This window comes from Mustelus asterias, chromosome 27 (assembly GCF_964213995.1).
Source record: "Mustelus asterias chromosome 27, sMusAst1.hap1.1, whole genome shotgun sequence".
NCBI lineage: Eukaryota > Metazoa > Chordata > Chondrichthyes > Carcharhiniformes > Triakidae > Mustelus > Mustelus asterias.
In genome coordinates, this window is record NC_135827.1 from 41009380 (window position 1) to 41023442 (window position 14063).

At 52.5% G+C, this 14063-nt stretch overlaps 1 protein-coding gene across 1 annotated transcript; it reads right to left on the reverse strand.

Annotated features, from left to right (window-relative positions):
• Positions 1 to 6157: 6157 nt before the first annotated feature.
• Positions 6158 to 13389, reverse strand: foxr1 (forkhead box R1). Its single transcript, XM_078199211.1, has 5 exons — positions 13294 to 13389; positions 12460 to 12620; positions 10476 to 10669; positions 7749 to 7972; positions 6158 to 7150 (listed from the first exon to the last, which is right to left on the reverse strand). Exons 1-5 carry the CDS (start codon positions 13358 to 13360, stop codon positions 7122 to 7124), a joined length of 675 nt encoding a protein of 224 aa, XP_078055337.1. The 5' UTR covers positions 13361 to 13389; the 3' UTR covers positions 6158 to 7121.
• Positions 13390 to 14063: the final 674 nt, after the last annotated feature.

A 14063-nucleotide genomic window follows, 5' to 3' on the forward strand; every position in this document is an offset into this window, starting at 1 on the left:
GAGCGACAGCCACTCAATTCCCAGAAAATCCCGGCCTCTGACCTTTCCTAGTTACGTTCAACAAATGTCTTTCTTTATTCACGCTCCTCTGCACATCATCATTCGTCACTTTTTCTCTCCAGCTGAAACTTTCCCCTCCAAATGAATCACAGAAGACGTGCAGTGCAGAAAGAGGCCATTCAGCCCATCGAGTCTGCACCAACAACAATCCCATCCAGGCCCCATCCCCGTAACCCTACGTATTTACCCTGCTAGTCCCCCTGACACTAGGGTCAATTTAGCACGGCCAATCAACCTAACCCGCACATCTTTGCAGTGTGGGAGGAAACCGGAGCACCCGGAGGAAACCCACGCAGACACGGGGAGAATGTGCAAACTCCACCCAGACAGTGACCCGAGGCTGGAATCGAACCCGGGTCCCTGGCGCTGCGAGGCAGCAGTGCTAACCACTGCGCCACCTCAGAATTATTGATTGAATTTAAATTCCATGGGCTGCCGTGATGGGATTTTAACCCATGTCTCCCATCAGTTCACTTGCCCTCTGGATTACCAGCCCAGTGACATTATCACCATGCCACAGTCTGCCAACTGTCGAGCAAGTTGGTCTCCTTCCATAACTCACACCCACACAAAACAACATTTCAAATCAAACTCTGCACAAGTCTCTCCTTGAGTTGGTTATTTAGCTTTCTGGATAATAACAGTCTCGCCTGATAGACTGCAGCCTCCCCCATTGCTATCCTTGTTCTGATGTCTCTGTTTCATCCTGCAGATATGATACTTTCTACGTACTTGAATTCATGCACCTGTTCTGGTTCCCGGATCTCTATGAATATATGAATATTTCTCGCTGGTTTTGAGATTTGCATCACTTTGCTTTTCTCAATGTTCTCTTTCATTCCAAAGTTCATACCTGCTGTTAGCAGCCTGTCTACTTGTTTTTGTAATCTTTCTCCTGAGCTTGTTACAAGTGCTCCGTCATTTGGAAATCTGTGTGTGAATATCTAGTCCACAGGTTGGTGTTAATATTTTAAAGGTGCTGTTTATTTCTAGGAAGATTGAAGTTTAAATGTGAGAAATGCTGATGATGCAACTTGGAGTCTGCTGCGTTTCAAAGGTGGGAGTCACGTTGGCTCAGCTCACAGCTAGAAAAGTAAAACTCTGAAACAGCAGGTTGGCTGGCGTAGTCTGGAGGGCTGGAGATGTGAAAAACCCTGACAAAGAAATACAGTCCAGAGAGATGTTACATTTCGGGAGTTGAGCTAATATTGGTTCAAAACATTCAGTGAATTCTGAAAGTCTATGTCGTCATGGAGATGGGTGGAGATTCTCTGGTTTCAATGTATCTGTGTGTTTACAGTTTGGATCTTGTGTGGTTTGCAGTTCATGCCCTGGGAGTTATTAGGCTCCAATGTGCTGCGGCTTGAAAAAGTCTTGGAGAACAGAGAAGTTGGCAGGGTGGGGTGGGGTGGGGGGGGGGGGGGGGGGAAGAGGGGGGGCAGGGGAGGGGGGGGGTGGTCATTGGTTCTGCATCAGGCAGATAGTTGCTAAAAGAAGCCAGTGAACTATTTATAGCGACAGGGAGACTGGAGATCGGAGAAACCCAGAGGCTGGGTCGGGGACTATGCGTGATTCCTGGGGGCACCTCCACCGGCGAGCAGATAAGGACAAATGAGCCCGGAGGATTGCGTCCAAGACTCGCTAATTATATTTCAATTAACGGATGAATATTTAAATCAGTCTTGTGCCCCTCCCAGGCCCGAGGCTGATTGTGCCGGCGGAACGGGGCCGGTGACATCACGAGAGGTGAGAAACCGGGCATGAACCCAAATTTTCGCCTCTCGCCCGGTCTTACCGGCTCACCAACCAATGGACTGTGAGAGTGAGGATTTGTAAAAGACAGGGGCAACACTACTGGCTGGCTGGTCGATCGGCGTGGCGAGCTCGTAAGATCACGAGAGAGGTGGAAAAGCGGATTCACGCCCAATTCCTCGCCTCTTGCGATGTTACCGACCCCGAGGGGTGGGAGGAGTCGAGAGAAGTGATTATCTGGGCACTCGGGAAGGGCGCGAGGCTGATTTAAATATATATTATCTAATTTTAATAAGTGAGCCTGTGATGCAATCATCCGGGTTCATTTGCCTTGTGGTGGCAGTCCTCACCAGCGAGGATCACGTATGGCTCCCCCACCAACGAGGGTCTCGCCGGTGGGACTGGAGGCTATTGAGGCCTCCTGGGTGGTTGAGTACATGGGCAGGCAGTGCCCCTCGGATAGTGCCAGCCTGGCACCCTGGCACTGCCCACTGGGCACCGGGCAATGCAAAGGGGCAGGGCCTAAGGGGAGGGGTGGGGCCTAAAGGGGGGTGGGGCCTGTGGGGGCAGTGTTTGAAGGGGAGGCAGGGTGTGTGGGGAGCTGCATACTCCACATCAGGGATCACCAGGCCAGTGATTGGTCAGGGGCTGGTGAATGGGGGCAGCGTTCAGCTGAGAGGGGTGATTGTCTGGGGAGTCAAAACTTGGGGCAGCTATCAAGGGGGGGGCGCAATCGGTGGGGCTATCGGGGGGTCAGAGTGCGATGTCGGGGGGGGGCAGTGACAGATTCTCTTGTACACAGTGCATTGAGAGCTCAGGCGCATGGCAATAGCGCCCTCTAGCAGTCAGCAGCCAGCAGATTTAGATTCCATCCACTCCCCCTACTGGCTGGAATCACATTTAGGATCACTTTTTACTAACTACCATAAGGATAGCGTATGGGAGTTCATCCAAAAATGGTCACGATTCTCTCCCATTTTCACGCTCATTTGGCACTTAGAATTTTTTTGGTATGATCGTGTGTGTGTGTGTGTGTGTGTGTGTGTGTGTGTGTCCCGGCCCCCCCCCCCCCAGTGGTTAGCACTGCTGCTTCACAGCTCCAGGGTCCCGGGTTCGATTCCCGGCTTGGGTCACTGTCTGTGTGGAGTTTGCACATTCTCCTCGTGTCTGCGTGGGTTTCCTCCGGGTGCTCCGGTTTCCTCCCACAGTCCAAAGATGTGCGGGTTAGGTTGATTGGCCAGGTTAAAAATTGCCCCTTAGAGTCCTGGGGTGCGTAGGTTAGAGGGATTAGTGGGTAAATGTGTGGGGGTGGGGCCTGGGTGGGATTGTGGTCGGTGCAGACTCGATGGGCCGAATGGCCTCCTTCTGCACTGTAGGGTTTCTATGATTTCTATGAAAGGACAGGATTGTGATCCTATTGAATGGCGGAGCAGGCTCAAGGGGCCGAATGGCCTACTCCTGCTCCTATTTCTTACGGTCTTATTAAGATTATGGACAGATTTAATAAGATAGATTGGGAAAGGGACATTTCCAATTGTGCAGAAGACCAGAAAGAGTGGCCATAAATATAAAACAGGCACTAATTAATCCAAAGGGAATTCTTTACCCAGAATGTGGGACTCACAAACACCGAGTGTGTGGAGTGATCAGAACATTTCTCTTTAAATCTGATCTCTGCAGCCCACAGGGGTTTGTTAGTATCTCTTCACTGAGGCGAGGGGAGAAAAAAACCAGAGGGCATGGGTTAAGGGTGAAAGGAGAAAAGTTTAAAGGGAATATTATGGGGGGCTTCTTCACGCAGAGAGTGGTGGGAGTGTGGAATGAGCTGCCGGATAAAGTGGTAACTTTTAACATTTAAGAAAAACTTGGACAGGTTCATGGATGAGGGGGGTGTGGAGGGATATGGTCCAAGTGCAGGTCAGTGGGACTAGGCAAAAAATGGTTCCGCACAGACAAGAAGGGCCAAATTGTTTGGGGAAACTGGATAAACCTGAGAGAGGAAGGAACAGAAAGATGAAGCTGTTCGGGTGAGATGTCAAGGGGACTGCTGTGGGAACAAACACTGGCCTGGACTATTTGTGCTGAATGGACTGTTCCCGCATTAACTTGAATCTTTCCCCACAGGAACTATCTGCGCAACCTCATCACCAGAACAATTAAACTCCACTGTGTCTCACATTTTCCCCTCAAAACAAACCCTGACTTTGCAGAAACTTCTCTCAGAACAGACACGTGGGCAATGATTCTCCCTCTGGGACGATATCACCTTTACACACTAACAGCGTCCCTATAATAGGTCACTGAGTTGGGTGATGACATTAATAATCTCTCCAATGGCATTGAGAATGTGGCAGAAAATCAGCCTGTGGCTACCAGCCCCTCGTGTGGTGTATAATGTGTTGTTTATAACTCTCTAATTGGATCCGATAAGACTTGCGACTAATTTAGCAAAGCACCTTACACACTTAACGACATTCTGAGCAGGTCCAAGTGCTTGGCAGCAAAGCTGATGGTTCCCAGAGGCAATGTTACAGCACCTGGGCCAGCGAATCAGCAGTGGGTCTGATTGTGAAGATTCACAGTCCCAGAGAAACTCTCATTAACATTTATTTAATCACTCACCGGGAATGGAAAGTTCCCAGTGTCAACTGGATCACATCCTGGCTTCACAACAACTCTGAGGGAGACAGAAAGCTCAGAGCCAGACAACCCGGGAGTCGCTCGCTCACTTTGGAGCCAGATGTTGGGGCATTCGAGTCCCACTTTAGGCAATCAGATGCAAAATTCAGGATGTACTGTCAGAGGGTCAGTACTGAGGGAGTGCCGCACTGTCAGAGGGTCAGGACTGAGGCAGTGCTGCACTGTCAGAGGGTCAGTACTGAGGGAGTGCCGCACAGTCAGAGGGTCAGTACTGAGGGAGTGCCGCACTGTTAGAGGGTCAGTACTGAGGGAGTGCCGCACTGTCAGAGGGTCAGTACTGAGGGAGTGCCGCACAGTCAGAAGGTCAGTGCTGAGGGAGTGCCGCACTGTTAGAGGGTCAGTGCTGAGGGAGTGCCGCACTGTCAGAGGGTCAGTACTGAGGGCGTGCCGCACTGTCAGAGGGTCAGTACTGAGGGAGTGCCGCACAGTCAGAGGGTCAGTGCTGAGGGAGTGCCGCACTGTCAGAGGGTCAGTACTGAGGCAGTGTCGCACTGTCAGAGGGTCAGTACTGAGGGAGTGCCGCACTGTCAGAGGGTCAGTACTGAGGGAGTGCCGCACTGTCAGAGGGTCAGTACTGAGGGAGTGCCGCACTGTCAGAGGGTCAGTGCTGAGGGAGTGCCGCACTGTTAGAGGGTCAGTGCTGAGGGAGTGCCGCACTGTCAGAGGGTCAGTACTGAGGGCGTGCCGCACTGTCAGAGGGTCAGTACTGAGGGAGTGCCGCACTGTCAGAGGGTCAGTACTGAGGGAGTGCCGCACTGTCAGAGGGTCAGGACTGAGGCAGTGCCGCACTGTCAGAGGGTCAGTACTGAGGGAGCGCCGCACTGTCAGAGGGTCAGTACTGAGGGAGTGCCGCACTGTCAGAGGGTCAGTACTGAAGGAGTGCCGCACAGTCAGAGGGTCAGTGCTGAGGGAGTGCCGCACTGTCAGAGGGTCAGTGCTGAGGGAGTGCCGCACTGTCAGAGGGTCAGTACTGAGGGAATGCCGCACGGTCAGAGGGTCAGTACTGAGGGAGTGCTGCACTGTCAGAGGGTCAGTACTGAGGGAGTGCTGCACTGTCAGAGGGTCAGCACTGAGGGAGTGCTGCACTGTCAGAGGAGCTTTTTCAAATGAGATGTTATTTGGACGTAAGATTTCCTGGTTTAACATTGAAAGGGGAGATTTCTCCACAGTAAATATTTATCCCTCGAATAGCATCACAAAACTGAACTATTTAGTCATCATCATATTGCTGTTTGAGAGAGTCCCGTGATGTGGAGCGGCTATTGGTGCCCCACCAGAAGATTTCTCAGCCTTGGGGTGGGATTTACCTCCCCCCTCTGTAGTGTATTTTGAGGCAGTGGGAGATGGGTTTGCTGATCACTGGCTGCGGGATCTGAAGATGCTGATATTATCAATGGGGGTTCCTGTGGAATGCACCCCTTACCCACTGGGAGGTCTGTGGTGGGGGGGCGAGGGCGCTGTGCAAGGGGATGGGCGAGAGGGGACAAGCTGTGCGAGGCAGAGGGCTGTGCGAGGGGTGCACCAGCGGCCGGACCCTATGATCCCGCTGGCGTGAACAGCTGCAAGACTTTGGCACCTGTTTCAGACCATTCGGCCCATCCACCCAGTCCATCCTCCTCCGCACTCCCTCGGGTGATTCAAAACAGAACGGCTTCTGGTCAATGTGAATTTTATTTTCAGCCAGGCTGGAGAGATCCATCATAAATTAACACATTTTACAGGAATTTACAAAGAGGACAGAGAGAGTAACTGCTGAGTGATGGCCCCTCGCTCCCAGAGAGACAGGACAGAGACAAGGAGACACCTCAGCAGATCCAGTCTTTCCTCTCATTGGCAAAGGGCAACTCTCCAACCGACTCGGAGTGTAAGATCCCCGATTCACAGGCGGTATTTGGAGTGATGTTTGGTGAAGGATGAAGGGGGCCATTTGGAACAATGCCTCTAGATCCTGCCTGAGGAACTGCAAGATTCTGGTGCTGAAAAATCGAACCGCAAAACATCTACAATCTCTGAAAATGCAACAGGAACAACAAGGAAATCAGCAAAAAATCCATATCAGTGACAACAGGACATATTATTCCTGAATGAAGGAAGCAGCCTCAATGCAAACCCAAACTGCCTCCATATCTGCTTCCCAACTAGGGCCCAATGAGAGGGAGATGGGCAACTAACAAGATCACATTGGATCCGGAAAACTGGGCTACTGGAATTTTCCCTGATTTCATTAATCTGCTGAACCTTGAACACTGGCTGCAGTGTTGCAATGTTAGGGAAAGGCTTGGAACACCAACACTGCCAGAGGATTCTATAAACAGAGATCCCTCCCTTATTCTCCAGACCCCCTATAAACAAAACTAAATCATTTCAGTATCTTGTTGCAAACATTAAACAGGAGCAAGAGGAACAATGGGATGGGGTCTGGAAGATGAACCCCCCTTGTATCAGCTTCTCCAGGTGGGTCCAGAATAAGACGCAATGAAGGGGAGATTGTACAAGGTGGAGACTGGGTCAGTTACTGAGAGTTACAGAAACACCGTGGCAGCAGGGAGGTAATAAATATCTTCAGCTGTCCGTCAGATAGGAACGAGGCACAAACTCATCCGGAATAGTTAATCCGCTGAAGACTGGAGAAGCAATTCTGTATCAGGAATATAAAAGAGATCCGTTAGACATTCCCCTGAAATGTTAAGATAAACTGATAAGGAGCAGTGCCTCTCGCTGCCTCTGCACAGTCCTGATAACAGCCAAACACAGACAGATGATGAACTGCCTCTTCACGCAGTACTCCAGAGCTCAGAACGTTCCAGCCCAGCAACCCCTCCTGTTTTCAAACCCCCGTGTCTCTGCCCCCACTCAGTGCCCCCTCTGCCCTTCCCCCCACCCCTTGGCTCTGCCCCCCCACTCGGTGCTCCCCCCCCCCCCGCCCTTCCCCCTAATCCTTGGCACCTCCGCACACACCTCTGGTACCTCTACCCCGCACACCACATCTCCACAATACCAGTGATCATCCAATTCTGGTAACTTGGGCAGCCACATCGCTCAACCCCTCCCCCCCACAACACACCCCCCCCCCCCACACACACACACACACACACACACCTCCCCCCCAACCACCCCCCCCACCCAGAGTGAAGTGACAGACACAATGGGCCTCACAAGCCCCTTGGTGCCCCGAGTTCTGCCCCTCCCTCCTCCCCGAATCCGTGTCCTTTTCCAGCTCCTGCGATGGTCTTTACCTGGGGTCACCATGCTGGATTTGATTTGGTTCAGGGCCTGTTTGGACAGGAATTTCAGATCTTCCCTCAGGCGAACTCTTCCCTCGGAGGTCAGGCTCCAGAGCTGCTGGCCAGGGTTGGGTCCCTTCACTGTCACCATCTTAAAGTTCCTGTTAAAGCAGAGGTTGCGACGGATTCCATTCTTCCAACCCTTTGGGGCAGTTAGGAAATATGGAAAATGCTCACTGCAGAAAGAGAGTTCAGAATATTCCATTAATCGGTGGAAGCCGACTCCAGTTGTCACTTAAAGACTGAAGCTGGATTCTGATGGACAGAATGGGTTTAGCCCAGGCTCAGTAACCTGGATCTGAGACTTGGTCCTGACAACATGCCGCTACCTCGAGCTTTGCAAAGAGACAAATCCGATAGGAAGGGAATGTGCAGCCTCTGAATCAAGCACCATTGTCACAGGTGGGTTCGGACACACAATGATGGCTTTAGATGCAGAGCAAGATGTTAAACTATATCACTTTATTCGTTGACAGGATGTGAGCTAGGCCACCATTTATTGCCCATCTCTAACTACCCTGGAGGATAAAGCAGCCTGAGTGATTGTTTGTGGTTGGGGTGCCATCCACTCCCTCCCCCACCGACACAACCGCGTGTACCATCTACAAGATGCCCTGTAGCAACTCACCAGGGCTCCTTAGGCAGCACCTTCCAAACCCATGACCATCTAGAAGGACAAAAGCAGCAGATACCTGGGAACACCACATCTAGAGGTTCCCCTCCAAGTCACTCACCATCCTGACTTGGAAATATATCACCGTTCCTTCACTGTCAATGGATCAAAATCCTGGAACTCCCTCCCTAACAGCACTGTGGGTGTACCTACACCACACGGACTGCAGCGGGTTCAAGAAAGGAGCTCACCCCGATAGCAGTGATGATCGAGAGTGCACTGACGGCGTGGTAATTGTCTTGTTTCTTCTGTAGAAGACGTACCAGGGCAATTTTCCACATTGTCGGGTCGATGCCAGTGCTGTAGCTGTACTGGAACAGCTTGGCGAGGAGCTCAGCAAGGGTCTGGATCCCAGCTTCAGTACTATTGCTGGGACAATGTCAGGGCCCCGTACCACTGCAGTCTCCAGTGCCTCCAGCCGTTTCTTGATATAAAGTTTATTTATCAAATTTATTTATTAGTGTCACGAGTAGGCTTACATTAACACTGCAATGAAGTTACTGTGAAATCCCCTAGTCGCCACACTGCAGCGCCTGCTCGGGTACACTGAGGGAGAATTCAGCATGGCCAATCCACGTAACCAACATGTCTGTGGGAGGAAACCGGAGCACCCGGAGGAAACCCACGCAGACACGGGGAGAACGTGCAAACTCTACACAGACACCCAAGCCGGGAATTGAACCCGGGTCCAAGGTGCTGTGAGGCAGCAGTGCTAACCACTGTGCCACCCTACACACATGGAGCAAATCACATTGGATGAAGACTGCCGTCTGTGATGCTGGGGATCTCCGGAGAAGAGGAGATCGAGGGTCCACTCGGCAGGTTCGGCTGAAGATTTTTGTGAATTGTTTCAGCATCAGATTTTGCACCGATTACTGGGCTCCACCATCACTGAGGATGGGATATTCGCGGAACTTCCTCCTGCAGCGAGTTGTTTAATTGGCCACCACCATCCACGGCTGGATACGGCAGGGCTGCAGAGCTGTGGAATTGCTTGCTGCTTGTGCTGTTTGACACTGAGGTATTCCTGTGTTGTAGCTTCACCAGGTTTACCCCTCATTTTTAGGTATGCCTGGTGCTGCTCCCAGCATGCCCTCCTGCACTCTCCATTGAACCAGGGTTGATCCCCTGACCAGGTGTTAATGGTCGGGTGGGGGATCTGAGGTTACAGATTGTGCTGCTGTTTGATGGCCCACAGCGCCTCATGGATTCCCAGTCTTAAACTGCCAGATTTGTTTGAAGTCTATCCCATTTAGTACAGTGGTAGTGCCACACAACACAATGGAGGGTATCCTCAACGTGAAGATGGGATTTTGTCTCCACAAGGACTGTGCAGTGGTTACTCCCACAGATACTGTCATGGACAGATGCGTGTGCGGCAAGTAGGCTGGTGAAGTTGATGTCAAGTATGTTTTTCTCTCTTGTCGGTTCCTTCACCAGCTGCCCAGACCTGGGCTAGCAGCGATGACCTTTAGGACCCGGCCGACGGGGCTTATGGTGCTGCTACTGAGCCACTTTTGGGGATGGAGATTGAAATTCTCCCATCCAGACCACATTCTACACCTTGTGGTGTCCAATGTGGACATTTTAGAGGCTAGCTAGTTAAGCCTCACATAGATCTGGAGTCACATGTAGGCCAGACTGGGTAAGGATGGCAGATTTCCTTCCCTGAAGGGCATTAATGAACCGGATGGGTCAATATTAGACATTTATTTCCAGAATTTTGTCACTGAATTCATATTTCACCATCTGTGGTGGAATTCGAACCCGGTTCCCCAAAACATTACGCTGGATCTCTGGATTACTAGTGCAGTGACAATATCCATTATTGTAGCCACCTGTTCCCAAACCCCCACCCCAGACGCTGGGATCATAGTTCCATCATCCATCATCCCAAAATGAGCTTTATGGACTTACTGTCACAGCGTTCTGTGCTCAACTCAAATGATGAAATTAGCAAGTGGCCTGTCCTTCACCATTCGGCGAATGCAGACATTGACGATTACCATATGTAGCTGTAGATTTCTTGCACGGTCAGACTGTGGGTGAGACTGCTTCTCATCACCAGGGCAGTCAGAATGAAGTAACTAGCAGCTGGCTGTAACCACTTGTTAGGGGTGAAGTTAACATTCAGTCTTTCTGCTGGATTAGAAACCATCATCCCGGAATCTGGCAGCAAACAGGATTCCTCCGCCGGGACCTGCAGAAGAGGAACATAAATTGCACACACAGCGATTCTGACAAAGTGGCTCATTCAGCATGTGATCCACACATTGACTCACACTGACCCTTCAGTCTAAAAGATGCTCACTCACAATGACCTTTCTAACCAGCTTGGGAGGGTGGGGGTGTGGTTATGGCAGGGTTAATCCTTCCTTAGTGCGGAGAAAACTTGCTGAGAGGACATTTGGTTTAAATTTTGAACAATGCTTGGCAGTTAACTGTCAGTCACCATCAATTGGTGCATTCTCTACAGCAACATCCCTACCAATCACTTGCCAGCCAATCAGCACCCTCTCTCCATACAATATCAAGTTGTTGTTTTCCCTGACATTGGTATTCTCGAAATTATCCTGATGAGTTAATGTGAGGTAATGCACTTTGGAAGGTCTAATACGGATAGGAAATATACAGTAAATGGCAGAACCCTTAAGAATATTGATAGGCAAAGGGATCTGGGTGTACAGGTACACAGGTCACTGAAAGTGGCAATGCAGGTGGAGAAGGTAGTCAAGAAGGCATACGGCATGCTTGCCATCATCGGCCGGGGCATTGAGTTTAAAAATTGGCAAGTCATGTTGCTGCTTTATAGAACCTTAGTTAGGCCGCACTTGGAATATAGTGTTCAATTCTGATCGCCACACTACCAGAAGGATGTGGAGGCTTTGGAGAGGGTACAGAAAAGATTTACCAGGATGTTGCCTGGTATGGAGGGTATTAGCTATGAGGAGAGGTTGGAGAAACTTGGTTTGTTCTCACTGGAACAACAGAGGTTGAGGGGTGACCTGATAGAAGTCTACAAGATTATGAGGGGCACGGACAGAGTGGATAGTCAGAAGCTTTTTCCCAGGGTGGAAGAGTCAATTACTAGGGGGCACAGGTTTAAGGTGCGAGGGGCAAGGGGCAAGGTTTAAAGGAGATGTACGAGGCAGATTTTTTACACAGAGAGTGGTGGGTGCCTGGAACTCGCTGCCGGGGGAGGTAGTGGAAGCGGATACGGTACTGAGTTTTAAGGGGCGTCTGGACAAATACATGAATAGGATGGGAATAGAGGGATATGGTCCCCGGAAGGATGGGGGGTTTTAGTTCAGTCGGGCAGCATGGTCGGTGCAGGCTTGGAGGGCTGAAGGGCCTGTTTCTGTTCTTTATTATGAACGGTTTCAATAGCGTAGATAAAAAGATATAGAGATGCTTCCCCTTGTGAGGGAGCCCAAAACTAGGGGACCATGAATATAAAATAGTTACTAATTAACCCAATGAGGAATTCAGGAGAAACATCTTTACGCAAAGAGTGGGGGAGAATGTGGGACTCGCTCCCGCGGGGAGTGGGGGAGAATGTGGGACTCGCTCCCGCGGGGAGTGGGGGAGAATGTGGGACTCGCTCCCGCGGGGAGTGGGGGAGAATGTGGGACTCGCTCCCGCGGGGAGTGGGGGAGAATGTGGGACACGCTCCCGCGGGGAGTGGGGGAGAATGTGGGACTCGCTCCCGCGGGGAGTGGGGGAGAATGTGGGACTCGCTCCCGCGGGGAGTGGGGGAGAATGTGGGACTCGCTCCCGCGGGGAGTGGGGGAGAATGTGGGACTCGCTCCCATGGGGAGTGGTTGAGATTATGAAAGGTGCTATAGAAATGCAAGACTTTGCAGTTGGACAAACTCAGAAGGGCAACTCTAGGAGCTGGGAGAACAGGATTTCCAGAACAGAATCTGGCGGCCTTGCAGACTAACCACAACGCCAGCCAACGAAATAATAAACAGGAAAGAGGGCACAAACCTCAGAGCAAATGGGAGAGGAGGATTGGCCCTGGCCAACGGGGTAGTCTTTGTTGAGGGTCTTGTGTGGCAGTGCCCTCCACGGTTCCTGCTCTGGGTAGCGAATGGCACACACCAGCCTGGGATTCACCATCAACCACAGGTGGGGCCGAACACTCGCCTCTGCAGCAAAGAATGAGAGACAGGAGAGAGATGGCAGCGCCATGCACACAGGCCCGGGCGTGGCAGCACCCGTACAGATGCACGGCAGAGCGCGGTTACACGGTGCTCAGTGTCTGCTTCTCGCCAGGAGTGGAAGTCACCTGATTGAATCATCATCAATTTTCTGAAGCGCTGAACCACATCAACAGCATAATGACAGCCAATCAACACACCAGAAATTTAAATGAATTTGCCTATCTATAACACGGTGCTCCCTCGAGCCCCCCCCCCGCCCCCGACCCCCCACACCCCCCCGCCCCCGACCCCCCACACCCCACCGCTCCCCCCCCCCGCTCCCCCCCCCGCCGCTCCCCCCCCCCGCCCCCCACCGCTCCCCCCCCGACACTCCCTCGGTGCCGACCCTGTGCCAACGTTGCTGCGATTTCTACAATTCAGGAGTATGGCCGTTGCTGTAATTTTTTTCCAGAGGATCGGAGCTTGTGAAAGGCTCCAATAGAAACGCAAGTTTTTCTTTAGTTCAAAAGATTTACAGAGTGATGCAGGCTTTTAATGCAGCACCGGGCGCACACACGCCCCCAAAAACTGCCCTCCCCCTATCCCGTGACCCCTTCATCTCCCCATCCTCCCACTCGCCCCCCACCCCCCCCCCCCCCCCCCCTCCCCCTCCACTCACCATCCACGGTTTGGTTTTCAGGCAGGTTCGGAGCCAGTGTTTGGTTACCACCACGGGCCAATCGCATTCGCTGCCACCGGACCAGGAACTCCTCATCACCTGAATCTAACAGAGACTTCCAAATAAACCGAGATCCCGAACCCCAACAACACAGAATCCCAAATCCTCCCCCGCCCCTATCCTCGCCCCCCCACCCCCTCAAACCCCCACCCCCACAACCCTCCCAATGTCCACCCCTCGCCCCCCCACCCCCTCTAACCCCCCACCCTCACACACCCCCCCAACCTCACTCCCTCAACTCCCCCCACCACCCCCTCAACTCCCCCCACCACCCCCTCAACTCCCCCCACCACCCCCTCAACTCCCCAACTCCCCCCACCACCCCCTCAACTCCCCCCACCACCCCCTCAACTCCCCAAACCACTCCCACCCCCTAAACCCCACCCCCTCATCCCTTGCCCCCCCAACCCCCGCCCCCCTAGCCCCCCAACCCCTCACCCACCCACCACCCCTAACCCCCCTCCCCTAACACCCCCACCACCCCTAACCCCCCCACTCCCCAACCCCCTACCCCTAACCCCCCCACCCTTGCCCCACCACCCCTAATCCCCACTCCCCACCCTCGCATCCCTACACCCCACACTCACCCCCCCCACCCACCCCTGCAACACCCCCGCACCCCCTACATCCCCACCCCTACCCCCCTAGCCCCACATCCACCCCCCCACCCATCCCCGCACCCCCTACAGCCCGACCCCTACCCACCCACC

Coding starts and splice junctions, on each gene's coding strand:
- foxr1 (XM_078199211.1), bottom strand. CDS start 13,360: ATGCGATTGGCCCGTGGTGGTAACCAAACACTGGCTCCGAACCTGCCT. Junction 12,621..13,293: donor TGAAAACCAAACCGTGGATG/GTGAGTGGAGGG, acceptor TCTTTGCTGCAG/AGGCGAGTGTTCGGCCCCAC. Junction 7,973..10,475: donor GAAATCTACAGCTACATATG/GTAATCGTCAAT, acceptor CTCTTTCTGCAG/TGAGCATTTTCCATATTTCC.